This window comes from Leptonotus elevatus, chromosome 2 (genome assembly GCF_054856555.1).
Source record: "Leptonotus elevatus isolate MCC_2025b chromosome 2, RoL_Lele_1.0, whole genome shotgun sequence".
Lineage (NCBI taxonomy): Eukaryota > Metazoa > Chordata > Actinopteri > Syngnathiformes > Syngnathidae > Leptonotus > Leptonotus elevatus.
This window is the reverse complement of record NC_141240.1, coordinates 12,777,267-12,792,213: the sequence shown is the minus strand read 5'-3', so window position 1 is coordinate 12,792,213 and position 14,947 is coordinate 12,777,267. Positions and strand designations below refer to the sequence as shown.

General features: G+C 41.4%; 1 protein-coding gene across 5 annotated transcripts in view; it reads right to left on the bottom strand.

The window, feature by feature from the left end:
* The window catches only part of atp2b3b (ATPase plasma membrane Ca2+ transporting 3b), a 62,037-nt gene extending 47,597 nt beyond the window's left edge, over positions 1-14,440 (bottom strand). For 2 of the 5 annotated variants that reach the window (XM_086070019.1, XM_086070020.1), the window contains exons 1-3: positions 14,250-14,439; positions 13,757-14,066; positions 6,016-6,786 (exon numbers count right to left, since the gene is read on the bottom strand). In XM_086070019.1, coding sequence (XP_085926145.1) covers positions 6,016-6,253 — 238 coding nt within the window. In that variant the 5' untranslated portion in view covers positions 6,254-6,786; positions 13,757-14,066; positions 14,250-14,439. Of the gene's footprint in view, positions 1-6,015; positions 6,787-13,756; positions 14,067-14,249 lie in introns of all 5 variants that reach the window. The other 3 variants (XM_086070022.1, XM_086070021.1, XM_086070018.1) reach the window with 2 other exon arrangements.
* Positions 14,441-14,947: the final 507 nt, after the last annotated feature.

The following is a 14,947-nucleotide window of genomic DNA, read 5'->3' as shown; positions in this document are numbered from 1 at the left end:
CTTTATGGCCACACGGTCACATGGCTCCAACACTGCAAAAAGTGAAATCTTAAGTAAGATATAATTTCTTAGATGTAACCTAAATTTGCTTATTTTTACTTAAAATAAAATTGTTTGACAAAATCATTCTGCTTATTTTAAGATACTTATTACTTAATTATTAGGGGTGGGAATCTTTGAATGTCTCACGATTCGATTCGATTCGATTCGATCCCGATTTTTGGGCCTGCGATTCGATTCAGAATCTATTTTCGATTAAGAGCGATTTTTTTATTCAAAATTATTTGATTGACAATGATTTTTGCTTCAATCTATAGATGTGCAAGGAATTGTAATGATCTACTCCAGTCTGACTCGCTAATGCTAATTAGCGCGCTACTCGCGGAACTTTTATCACTCAAAAGAACGGCTCCACGCAAAAAAAAAAACTTTTATTGGAATAACTTGATCGTGACTTTTTCCTTCTATGTATTAGACCGCGTGGAACCACACTGCCCCTAAGTGGCCAAATCGAGTACAACATGAACAGCGCTCCAAATAAAGGCACACACAGACAAAGGCAAGACAGTATAAAACAATTTGAATAAAATCGGTTTTGGGACATTTAAAATCAATTCTGAATCGTACTAAATGAGAATCGCGATTCTTATGAGAATCGATTTTTGGGCACACCCCTAGTAGATAGACCTCAGACCAGTTAAAAACAGGTCTAAATTGTGGTCCAGGTGGCGTAACGTGATTGTGGTGTATTAATTATCTTATTTGATCAAGCAGTCTTGGCATTGAGTGTTAACAGCCAGTTTTAAGTACTGTGAGGCTTAAAACAAACCTTTTCCACATTTACAGGTTGTATTTTCTTATTTTAAGATTTGGCAGAATCTAGGAATAAGATACTGGTAAATGGAAAAAAATACAAGTCTTGAAACAATCAAACAAAAGTGCAATATAGAACTTTATTGTATGCATTTTTTTCTGGTAAAAATCTGTTTTAAGTGGTTAATTTTGTTATAGTTCCTAAGCTTATTTTTCCTCTTGCCAGTGAATGCACTACCGGCTCCGTGGTCTAGGGGTAGAGTCTTCCCTCAGACTGGGTATCAAAGACAATTCAAAATGGGACCTGTTATCTCCCTGCTTGACACTCAGGCTAAGATGGTCAACTGTAAATGGATATGCATGTATTTTAGGAAAATAATTCCATTTATTACAGCTTGAAAAAAAGTAAACATTCCTTGTTTTTTGTCTAAAAATACTTTTTTCAAGACAGCTGGGGTTGATATGGGCCTAGTATTATTTTCTTTTTCTTTTTTTTATCTTACAGGTAAATTTAAGTAAAATTGTCTTGTTCTATTGGCAGATAATTTTGCTTATTTGAAGTAATAATTTTCTTATCTTACTATATTTTTTTTCTTAAATTTTCTACTGTCCTTTTTTGCAGCGTGGTACAATTTACATTAACCGTGGCAAGTGTGACTGAACAGAAAGCCTGCTCCAACCACCACAAATTTCAAAAAACTACCAAAGTCCTAGAGTTCACGCAAAGCCAGGAAAGTCTATTGGAAGAGTTGTACTGAAACTGCGTCAACAAATGCTCGATTCAGCAGATGCGTCAGAAGAGTGATAAAGCTTGACCCGACTTCAGGTTGATCAAAGACTTCACTTGATGCTTGTTTATCTAAATGTGCACTGCAGTGGGCCCAAAGTCAGATGGGATAGGATCCAACTCACCCGTGACCCGAATGCGGTAAAGAAAATGGATGGAGGGATTTGTGCTTTGGCTGCTTTGTCACACCAGAGGACAAAAAAATACAAAATAAGAAAGCGCATTGAAGGAAGCAAACTATGTTTGGGCGTGTACAAGGAGTGTTTCCCAGATGTGGACAGTGGATTTGTGTGTGTGTGTGTGTGTGTGTGTGTGCGAAGGAAGGGAGAGAGAGAGAGAAACAGGCAGACAGAGTGACAGAGAGAAGGTATTGAATTACAGTAAGTTACTGTAAGTCTCTGTTGAGTGTTGTTAATTGGATACTACAACCAGGTCAAACCGGCGCTGAATAGTCAGATACACAAATGCATTACCCGGACACAACATTATGACCACAACAAGATCTGTATCAAATAAAACTGCCTCTCAACAGATAACAATGCTCAGCATGAAGGGACACTGTCAGAGAGGTATTCATTTAGCAGCATCTTTATTATCATGGTTGTGGTATTGCATTGCATCATACCGAGTGTTGCTACTAATATTTTTGCTTGCCTGAATTAGCATAGCATGGCAGAATGAAAATATTGGACACAGCTCTAAATATAATGTGTACGTAAAACTACAATAAAAAGTTGATAAATGAATACCTCTCACAGTGTCAATCAAAAGCAAACATGACTATTCTTGTTCAAGCCAAATATTTGATGGATATAAAAGTCTACACACCCCTGTTCCAATGAAAGGTTTTTGTGATATAAAAGAATAAGACCAAGAAAAATCACAACTCTCTTCCCACCGTCAAGCTAACCTATAACCTGCAGAACCCAGTTTAAAAAACAATAGTAACAATGAAAACATTTCGAGTGGGGAAGTAAAAATAACTGAGATCCTGTCATTGCACAAGTGTGCACACCCTCTTATACAGTAGCTGGAGGTAACTGTGGATGCGGCTGTGTTCGGAGTGAGCTAATCACATTCTGCCCCATGTTAAACACACGCATCATTTAAAGTACCTCTGATTAATCACATTTAAAGCTCAGAAGTTCTAGTATGCTTTCCATGACATCTTCAGCACAAATTTATACTAACCAATTTTAGGCAAAAATACAATGAATGTAAAAAAAAAGATATACAATACAGAAAACTTGATCAGAACACACCAAGAATTTGTCCTGAGTAGTTTGAGTCACTCTCTTATTACAGCAACAAGCTGTACAAGGTGAACATTAAGAAAGTAACACATAAGATCATGTAAACGCTTGGTGGAACGAATTAATGAACAGAGCCATACTTTATTATTGTAACCCATAAATCAACATCTCAACTGGTAGAACAAATTGGGCCACAGAGCCACGTAGCTCTTACAAACATTGCGCGCGCACCCTTGCTAGCCTTGATACAGCCTCTTGAGCTCACATTTGATTTGTGTTTCTCTCTTGCTGACTTTCCAAGCTAACATTTCTGTGCTCTTGTGTTGCTAGGCCACAAAGCAGTTGAGAAAGTGTAGGCGTACCACACTCATGTTTGAGGTTACAAGTGTGCAAATGCATTCTGAATGAGCTGAAATGTACGACAATGCCCAACACTACTCCTGCAAACCATTTGTCAATATTTGTGCTTTAATATAAATGAAATAGCCGATCAATTTAGAAGAGCAACATACAAGTTTGTCATAGTCTAAATTCATGTTTGAGCATCACAAGATGAATCAATGATAAGAGCACGAAAGTGCAATTTCTCACAATGATATCCTCCAACAAAGGCAGGTGTGAAATCCAAGCACCGGCGCTTCTTCCCCGCACACTCTCACTCATCCATGTATTGATTTGGTTGATCAGCTTTCCATTACTAAAATCCTTTCATCCATTCATCAGTCAATGCACCCAGCATGTCCTGTGTGCACCTAACTCAGATAAAGCCGCTTTCTGGATTACAATCTGTCAGCGTGATGACGAGGTTTGATTATTTTAGGTTTTTCCATTCACAATGTGGGGTTTTTTTCTTCTGTTTTTCAAATTTTTTAAAGATTTTTGTATCTGGACAGAACCTACTCATAGAACGGTTATTCCAATTATGTCAACGCTACACGCATAAAGATTGTGTCCTACAATCAATCTCAAAACAAAGTCATCCAAGCCAGAAATGTCACGTGACCACGCTGCAAAAGGGACAGTAAAATTTTAAAGAAAAAAAATATAGTAAAATAAGAAAATTATTACTTCAAATAAGCAAAATGATCTGCCAACAGAACAAGAACATTTTACTTAAATTTACCTGTAAGATTATGAAAAATAAGAAATTCTATGCCCAAAATAAGAAAGTACTACGCCCATATCAACCCCAGTGGTCTTGAAAATAGTATTTTTAGACAAAAACAAGTAATATTGACTAAATAAATAATAATAATATTGATTCAAATACACCAACTTGGCCTCAGTGTCAAGCATGGACGTACACAAGGTCCCATTTTTTTAAATACTTGGCATGACCCAAACAGGGATTGAACCCACAACCTCCCAGTCTGAAGGGAGACCCCACTGAACAATGAAGAAAACTGAGCTTAGTGTATATATAACGAAACCACAAACTGATTTTAAAGAAAAAAATGCTTATAATGAAGTGCTATATTTAACTTTTGTCTAATTATTTTCACACTTATATATGTTTTCATTTATCTTATTAATAGATTATGCAAAATCTTGAAATAAGAAATTTGATTTATGAAACCCAAGTTCAGGGCCTTTGATGTTGCTTAGCCATCTTCAAATGTGGAAAATGCTTGTTTTAAAACTCACAGTACTTAAAACTGGCTGTTAACACTCAATCCCAAGACTGCTTGATCAAATAAGATAATTAAGTCATATGTATCTTAAAATAAGCACAATGATCGGGTCTGACAATTTCATTTTGAGTAAAAAATAACTTGCCAAAGCAAAATAAGCAGATTTAGGTGAAATGTAATCAATTATATCTTACTTAAGATTTCAGTTTTTGCAGTGTACACGTGATCTCACAAAAACAAAGAACAGACACTTCCAGATATATGCCAAAGTTACTCAAGTCTTTTCCGTAGAACAGCGGTTCTGAAATGGGGGTACATGTAAAAAATGCAAGTTCATAAAATGAATTTTATATTCAGTAGGCTATTGTATTTCATTGTCCTAAAACCAGCATCTGTCCCATACCAGAATGGTTTCAACCCAACTTGTCATATGCCACCGAGAATGACCTATCAATTACTTGAATTTTTTTTTTCAATTCAATAAAAAAAAATTTTTTAGAACAGAGCTTTATATTATCCCAAAGGAGAACAATTTGATAGTTCAATTCTTTCGTTCTTTTTTAGTTATCTTTTTATTTCCAAATAGTTCAAGAGAGACCACGTTAGGAGGTACGTAAATAATATTTCACAGAGAAACGTCACTGAAAAAAGGGTTAAGAACCACTGCCGTGGAAGACCGCAGGCCGGAGTGTTGTAAAATGGTGATGTCATCAAATTAGGACTCGCTTTGGAAAATACTTGTTGCCTGGGAAACCCATTTTTAGACAAAAAGCAATATTAGTTAGCACAAATTAAATTGTATTTACTGCCTCTTCATTTTTCTTCATTTAGCGTGCTTCTTTGATTGGCTACATTCCTTTCACGTCACAGTCCATGGAATTGAGAATAGCCATCTTTGACCACTCACATCCAAATTTTTGTTCATAAATATGTACATTTAATACTGTATTTAAGATTGTTTGCCTAACCTATTTCGGACCCTCTTACCGGGACAGATCCACTATTAACACACCTCGGACAGAAGGATAATCTTGGAGGACAATCTTATAGGACATAAGAGGGACATTTGACATCCTCCATCCAGATAGGACAAAAGTGGGACAAAAACAGCCCAATTGACTTCATGTGTGTACTCGGCCTCACATTTGCTAGCAAATCTACCTACCAAGTGGAATGGCACGAGTTGAAATTGATGTTGCATGGACTGAACATAAATACTAACATCTGAACCTTAACCTTAGATCCTCACCAAAATTTGAATGGCGTCAATTTGAAGGTTTTTGTGGAAATCTGAAGTGCTTCTAGCAGAGTGTCCTTCTTTTTTTGGCTAATGATTCAGTGAGCAGCACAGTGGTTAGCGGTTAGCAGTTAGCGTTTCGGGGGCTTGTGCAGGTTTCCTCCATGTAAACCAACTTTCTCCCACGTTCCAAAAACATGCATGTCCAACATTCATCCATTCATGTCCCCATTCCATCTGTGAACTTTGCTTTTTATTTCATCCACCAACCATGTGTGCTCTGTGCCTACTCACCATTACTAGTGCTGGATTTTAGTCTCTGGCAGAGCCCGTCTGTGTCTCCGAAGCTGTCTTGGATCTTCTGCAGGGCCTCGCCCCCCCTGAGCTCCATCAGCTCCCTCAGCTCCTTCAACGTGACCCCAAAGTCTCCGCCTCCGCGGCTCCCGTCTTCCCTTCCTCCTCCCCGGGTCGCTTTGGGGTAAAATTCCACTGCGCTGTTTGCCATTTCGCCCATTGTCGCTGTTGTTGACATGACACGAGGTTGATTTGTGTTGTGTTCGTCCTTCCCCACCTCCTCCCTTGTCTGTCCTCAGCTCAGTGGGCCGCTCGTGTGCTCGCTGACAGCTTGCTCATGTGTTCAACAGCCCGTCGCACGCCTTCCTTGATTTCTTATTCAAAATTGTATAATGATTCTCATACGCTTCAATGGCCTTTTGTTGAATAAAGGGGCGCTGATTGTGTTGTTTTTCTCCTCCGTGTCTCAGCCTGGCCTTCCGCTGCTCCTTCACTTCTCCATCACTGGAGGAGGCGGGTGAGGGGGGTGAAGAAGAGTGCGCAGGAGCACTTGAGAAGCGCGGTATCTGAACGAATCCAGCTTTCTTGGCCTTCGTCTCTCCGGTCTCCCTCCCTCCGGGTTCACAGCCAGTCCATGGACGGGCGGGCCGGCTGACGCATATGACTGGCAGATGGAGAGAGGGGCCAACGACCAAAGTAAGATGATCAATCGGAGAGAGGAAGCGGGTGCAGATGTGAGGTAGGTAGTAGCTACTGCTGCTCTACAGTGACCTACGAGACAAGAAGAAGCAAGCATGATCATGAGTGGCCACAAAGAGTCAGTGCATCAGCTTGTCAGCAAGCTCTGCAGAAGCCTGCTAAGGGTCATGATCATTTGAATCAGCTGTGTTGGAGGAGGGAAAGTTGCAAAACATGCAGGATAGTGACCCTCGAGGAAGGGAGTCCCCCATCTCTGTTTTAGATGGCTCCCTCCTCCAACATACCTAATTCAAATGATTACCCATTTACCTGCAGAGCTTGTTGATGAGCTAATCATTTGCATCGAGTGTGTTGGAGGAGGGAAACAACCTATTTACATACTACATTTAATTTGTCATGTTTATACTGAACAAATGCTTCTTATGACTAAGTGGACACTACACAGAGATCAGGAAAGCAGTACAAGAGTACAAACCCAAAACTATAAAAACAACCACCAGAAGATTCTTTGGTAATGGAAATCTTTGCGGATGGAAGAACTGAGAAGGTAAACGTTGCATTTGGAGATCACCAATATTTGTCCAAAATTCCCTCAATGGAGAAAAAACATTTCCTTGCAGCTGTACAATGTATCACAATTAGTCACTAATAATGCCTGGTGGCTCTTAGTTAGTGCTGAGCTGGCATACATTTGGTTTTAGAGCTCCCCACTGGAACTTCCAACATTTCTGAACAGAGCACCCAAGAGTGAATGAAGGCAGTGAAGCTTCACACTCAACTATTCCTCTATGGAACATTGATTAGACACATTTGAAATAGTCTTCTCAAATGGAATATAGACCTGAAAATGTGGACTTCTTAGACAATATTGCAAATCTTATAGTTGATAGATGGATGATGGATGGATGGATGGATGGATGGATGGATGCATGGATGGATGGATGGATGGATGCATGGATAATGGTTGGATGATGGATGGGTGGATGAATCGATGGATGATGGATGGATGGATGGATGGATGGATGATGGATAATGGTTGGATGATGGCTGGGTGGATGAATCGATGGATGATGGATGGATGGATGGATGAATGCATGGATAATAGTTGGATGATGGGTGGATGAATGGATGCAAAGATGCATGGATGGATGATTGATGATGATGCATGAATATATGATAAATGGATGATGGATGGATGGATGCATGGATAATGGTTGGATGATGGATGGGTGGATGAATCGATGGATGGATGAATGCATGGATAATGGTTGGATGATGGGTGGATGGATGGATGCAAAGATGCATGGATGGATGATGGATGGATGATGGATGGATGATGGATGGATGATGGATGGATGATGAATGGATGATGGATGGATAATGGTTGGATGATGGATGGGTGGATGAATCGATGGATGATGGATGGATGGATAATAAATGGATGGATGATGGTTGGATGGATGGATGGATGCATAAATAATGGTTGGATGATGGGTGGATGAATGGATGCAAAGCTGCATGGATGGATGATGGATGGATGGATGAATTGATGGATGGCTGGATTGATGGATAATGGTTGGATCATGGATGGATGGATGGATGGATGATGGATGCATGGATGATGGATGATGGATGAATGGATGATGGTGGATGGATGGATGGATGGGTGGATGAATGATGATGGATGGATGGATGGAATAACATTCATTGGCCAGATGAACCCGTGGTCAACGATAGGAAGACAAAAGTAAAAGTATGGAGCAGCGAAATGACATTGGGCACGTACAGCACGGCTGCTGATGGCCTCCTGCTTTTTATTTACGATTTAGCTTCTGACAATAGTAGATCAATTCTGAGGCGCACAAATCTAGAATCTCTGACGAAATGGACTATTCTTCAATGGCCTGTCCTGATCTCAAGCCAATAGAAGGTATGTTTCACTTTTGAACGTGCAGGCTGCAAGAGCCACAAACAAGAAGCCACCGAAAGATGACTGCAGTCTGGCAAGGCACATCCGCAGGGAGCAACTCGCTGGCTGAAAATCATTTTCATCCAAGTATTCAAATGTGGCAGCACGGTGGAATAGTACTTGCGCGTGTTTTCCTGGGGTACCCTGGCTTTCTCCCACATTCAAATACGTAATGCGAATGGTTAGTTAACTGAAATCTCTAAATTCATGAATGAATGTTTGTCCCCAGTAATTGAATAAAGACCAATCCAGGGTGTACCCAACCCCTTGCTCAAAATCCGCCGGTGTCAGCAATAGTTAGCCAGGATCCTAATGAGGACAACTGATATAAATATGAATGGACGATATTAAATTGATGGTTGATTTACAATTACCAGTTGTATAAAAACAGGTACATTTGGGCCCCTAAATTGAGGTACATACTCTATATAAAATACTGTAATTCCTGAATTCATTTCATATATTTCTTTTAAATGAAAGCTGACAGTCAAATCACATGCTATTTCATTTCATTTGAAATGTATTTCCACTGGGGTGGCAAAAAGACAGCTGGCACTTTTCAAATATACACCTGACCATAATTGTTTTTTCAGTAAAGAAAGAAAATCCCGCCATCGATCCTGTTTAATACAGATCATACTGTTTAGAGTTGCAAAAAGCTGGAGCTTACCAGGGCATGTTGCACCGTGGACTGGTCGCCAGTCAATGACAGGGCAAGAAAGAAAAACCCACTCAATGAAATACCTTAAAACCGACCCATGTGCAGCAATGCAAAAATCCAAACGTACTGAAAATGAACGAATGGAAATCCTAATCATTTTCAAGTTACTCCAGTTAGCAGTGTGAGGTTTTCTTGCTTTGATGGATGCGTACCAACAATTTTGTGTACTTGTGAACGAGGGCCCAAAAATAATTATCTTCATTTTTTTCAGTCATTCAGGACAATTACGATCTTAATTGATTTGAATCTAATAAACCCAAAGAACGTTTATTTAAAGGGTTCATTGATTCAAAAATAATTCCTGTGCAAAATGTTTAGACAAGAATAATGTATAGTGACTCTAAATCAGTTTGAACATAAACTTAACATGCAGAGTTTGTGCTTGATTGCCACAATGAAGTAGTTGTTAGCAATTGTAAAATGTGTCTTGTAAACCTCCCATTCAGCATTCGGATGTAACAGAAAATAAGAACAACCGCTTTTAATAATCCTGAGGACAAAACTCAATTTCACGATGTAGCAAATTTTCAATGATTAGATTTTTAAAATAATAAATTGAATTAATTTGATTTATTGCCTAGCTATATATATATATATATATATATATATTTGTTTTATTATTATTTATTTATTATTATTTTCTTTATTTTTATTTATTTATTTATAAACAGCGTTTTAGTGAACAAATGCAATGTGGACTTTTGTTTATTTGTGTTGCTTTCATCCTACTATTCCACATGCCACATGTGACCATGTGTGTCAACAACCAACAAAACATGGCACAGTTTCGGTCATACAGTTTCCTAATGTCCAGTCTTGCCCGTTGTTTTTTTTTTGTTTGTTTGTACTTTCCACCTGTTCTCGTCAGCCCTGTTCCTTGTGTAAACCAATCAGCTCCCTTCAACCTCGCTGTGAGTTTGTTTGTATTGAGTTCCCTGCTTTTTTTCCCCCTCGTCTTTGTCGGATCCTTGTTGCTGTCACGTCTCCCTTGTTCTGAACCTCGGAAGGAGCAAGTGTACATCAGGGTGTGTCCACTTTTGACAAGCTTGTGAGGCCTTGAAAACGGAGAAGCGCTCTGAAGCAAGCTGCTCTCTTCGAACGCACTCTACATCATTTCCTAATTGCGGAATTCACGTTCATGTTTCAAACCATCTCTGGAGATGATTTCATTCAAAATAAATCCGACATCAACAGCGTTCCGTGCAGCCCGGGAGCTCGCGTTGCTTCTTCCACTATCCCGAAGCCGTGCTTCATCCCACATGAGCAATTAGTGAGGCTGAATACTGTCAGCATCACACATGACACACACACACACTATTCTGATGAGGATATTTTACATCAGAAGCACGAAAGGGGTAAAAAAATAAAAAATAATAAAAAAAATAAAACACAATTGAAGCTTCTAATGAATTATTTGTCTCCTCCCTCCTTTCCGCTCCTCATCCTCCCTGGGCTCCGTCATGCATCGCTTCCCCCTCCTGTTTTCCCCTCCATCCTGACTGAGAGTGTTAGTTTATGACTGAGTCACTCTGCTTCCTTCTTCGAGTTGCCTCTCTTCCAGTACCTGCTCGTCCAAAACGCACATACATGCGCATCGTGCTACATGGCTTACTCATCTCTTCATTTGAATTCCTCCTATGTGCTTCCTGCCGTGGCAATCATTTATTTACTCCTCCCGTCACATTCTTTCTTCCCAGCCTGGTCTCTTACTCACTGATTCTGTCTGATTTCATGAAGCTCACACAAGAAACGGAGCTCCTGCCGCAACAGCATTTTACTGCCGGGCTCATTCCGAGCTTTGACGTGCGCAATTGCACATGTCCAGTATGCGCGCATTAAAGAAAACATGCGCGATATCATTGCTCATTCTTCATTCTTAAATAAGCACGGCACTTATGCAACTGTATGCATCACAGATATACACGCTCGTGCCCGGAGACATCACTCTCTCTGTCATCACATATACACACAAATGTGTCTTTGAACGCAAGAAAGAGCAGAGAGAGAGAGAGAGCGGGAGAGGACTTCCGTGCATGGCTGGGATGTTTCAACATGAAAACGGTCAAATAAAAGGTCAATACAGTCCATTTTCACGGCACTCCCAAATTTGAATTTGTTTTGAAGCACTCGTTGAAATACTTCAATACATTCTATACAGAAATGTGTTTTAATTACTTAAAGGGGAAGTTAACCTTAAACATTTATTGACAATAATATATGTGACTACACTAGTCTAAACATAACATTCTGATTAATATTACATTTGTAGAATATGAATTATGCAGCAAAATCCAGCGGTTTTTATTCATCTCGGGGGGGGGGGGGGGGCATTTTGCCACTTGCTGTCAACTGAAGATGACATCACAGTTGCTCAGGCAACCACCAATCTCACCTGTTTTCTGAAGCTGAGCTGTGATTGGTTGTTACCTTATACCTACGCAACTGTGATGTCATTTTCACTTGACAGCAAGTGGCAAAATGGCCGCCTTCTGATATTGATCAAAACTGCTGGATTTTGCTGCTTAACTCATATTCCACTAATACAATATTAACCAGAATACCGTATTTTGACTAGTGGTGCTGCATAGAACATATTTTTGTCAAGAAATTTTTTTGGGGGGGTTGACTTCACCATTAAACATTTTTTTATGCCAGTTATTTTTACTTATTATACAGCCTTAGGTGCATCATCCATTTGAACTTTGCCATGCAAATAACACGACATGAATGTTTGTTTCCAGCAGTTACAATGTTGACCGTTAAGAGAGAGGAATTGTCCTCCTGGGATTTAATTCCGGGCCAGTAGGCCTATGTGTGCTCTGTGACTGTGTGTTTGTGCCAGACGGGTTAATCCAGGCTACACACACACACACATACCTGAGCACTTGTGACATAACTAACATGTGTGCTAGCTCCGCGTGTTTCATACTTCTAGCTAGAGATACCGATATCAGGCATCGTATCTGGCCGAAACTTGGCATTATTCTAAGGAATTGGTCATCACGACGGCAGCTGATACCAGTATTAGCAGCTCTCTTGTGGACGTTTTACGATCAGGAACTCGAAATTACAAGTATAGAAAATTCAATTTCCATTAATTTCATGCAATTTTAACAAAAAAATTATATTGGGATATGTAGGAATTGATTGGTCATTGTTTTTTTGTTTTTTTTGGGGGGGGGGGTATTAGTGGTATTGGTATTACTTGATAACAATATCGGTGACTACTCACTGGTATCGAACATCCCAATTTCTAGCTGTTGGTGTTGTGTGTGTTGCTCCTAAACAGACCTCTTAGCTTCACAACTTTAAAGCTGAGCTGCATGCCCTGTGTATATGTGATGTGAACTTCACACAGATAGATAGATAGATAGATAGATAGATAGATAGATAGATAGATAGATAGATAGATAGATAGATAGATAGATAGATAGATAGATAGATAGATAGATAGATAGATAGATAGATAGATAGATAGTAGATAGATAGATAGATAGATAGATAGATAGATAGATAGATAAATGGATAGATCATGTCAGATCATGTCCCTCCCTTGTGAGCCACCTCCACTCAAAGCCACACTCACATAATACTTGCTAATGCTCTCCACTGTTCTCTTGTGTGCAGCACTGGTCCAATTCGAACACAAAATGACCTTTGCTGGTCACCTTCAGACGTGCCTGAGCATCATTCTCCTCCTCCTCATCATCCTCCTGCTGCTGTTGCCCTTCATCAGCCTCACTACATACATGGCAACAATATCAAGCATAGCACACGAACTGTGCCCAGTCGCCTCCTTCAAATTCAACCAGAACCCGTGTCCCCCGCCTCACCGCAAGGTTACCGGGCCCAAGCGACACAGTGGCTCCGGCCGGAAATCATTACTGGATCGAACCGACACCCCTGTGCGTGCCTGCTGCAGGTGCGACGCGCCGCGGAAAAAAAACGGCGCGGAGGAGGGAAGGATGCTGGTGCTCCGTGCTCGCATAGTGCAGCAGAGGCCCGTGCAGCTACGGTGGTCGCCCTCGGTGACAATTGGACTGCAGCCCTTCGCCCACCATCCGAGGAAGGACGGACGTGCACGAAGTGGAGCTCCGCAACCGCGCACACGCTCTCGTAATGTCATAGCGCTGTTTATCAGGGTATTACGGTATGCCCGACTGTATGGCTATTCTAGTAGCTCCGCAAGGCCCGCGATGACACACCAGGCCCGGACGTCGTTTAAAATTCTATCTTTTGAAAAAGCCCCACGCGTGCTCTTCCACAATCACAGCAAGAGACGTGTGTGGGGTAAATAGGAGTCACGCAGCCATGCACGCGAGCACGCCAACACGCACGGACTCGCCACTCACCGTGCAGGCCGAGCTCAAGGACATCAGCATCAGCATCAGTGGGCGGGCTGGCGGAGAGCCACAATCCCCAGTTAATCTTGCGTGAGCGTGGAGCGGAGAATGTCCCGGCCCGGATGAGAGAGGATGCACAGGAGGGCGGGAGGAGGAGGGGTTGTGGTGGCGGTGGCGGTGGCGGAAGAGGAGGAGGACCGTGAGCGGGCTGCTGCAGCCTTACAGTCCGATGGAGGAGAGGGGATGAAAGACAAGCACGGTGCTGATGAATATTCCACTCCGCGCTGTCACCTGACCGTGGGTCGGCCGAGTTCTGCGGCTGGCGGAGGGAGAGAGGGAGAGAGAGAGAGAGAGAGAGAGAGAGAGAGAGAGAGAGAGAGAGAGAGAGAGAGAGAGAGAGAGAGAGAGAGAGAGAGAGAGAGAGAGAGAGAGAGAGAGACACCGGGTTTACCTCTCTTGCGGTGGGGGTGGGGAGAGGGGTGCAGTATTTGCCGGTGCTTACCGCTTGTGATGCTGCTGCTGCTGCTGCTGATGGTGACGATTAAAATGACGGGGACCAATGCAGTGAAGTGTCAAAGAAAAGAAAAGAAGTAAAGAAAGGGCGCGCTGACAAGAGATGCTCCTGCGACATCTCTGGAGGAGGAGCCGCGCGCGCACAGGAGCCTGCTCGCAGCATCCACGGGCAAGAGGAGGAGGAGGGGGTGCCTACGTCACTCCCTCCCTCCTCATGCACTCCTCTGCGTGGTGACGACAGCGGACACACCGCAGCACAGTGAAGGGTATTGCCGGTATAGCCATCATAATTAAAATTAAATCAGCACGAGCGCCCAAAAAGAAGGACCATGTCCTCAAATTGTCTTCCGTGACTGTAAAGAAAGAGATGCATCCATTTTAAATAACAGTTTTGTTTTGTTTCTAAACCCTACTCTGAAATGAAAATGAAATCCCATACAAAATATAATGGGTTGCAGTTAGCAATAGGGGAGTACCTCACTGAATAATAATGAAAATTCCTGAATACATTCAAGACATGCATAATAGAATACAAACCCAGTCAGGTGCTGAAGTCATCAGACTCGGGTCATAGAGTGGCGTTGTGGTGTTCAAAGCAAACATGATGAAGCAGCATTTAGCTGTTATGCCGCACACAAATGCAAAAGGCTGCCATACAAAGTGTAGTCAGCCCCAAGTGTGAATGTT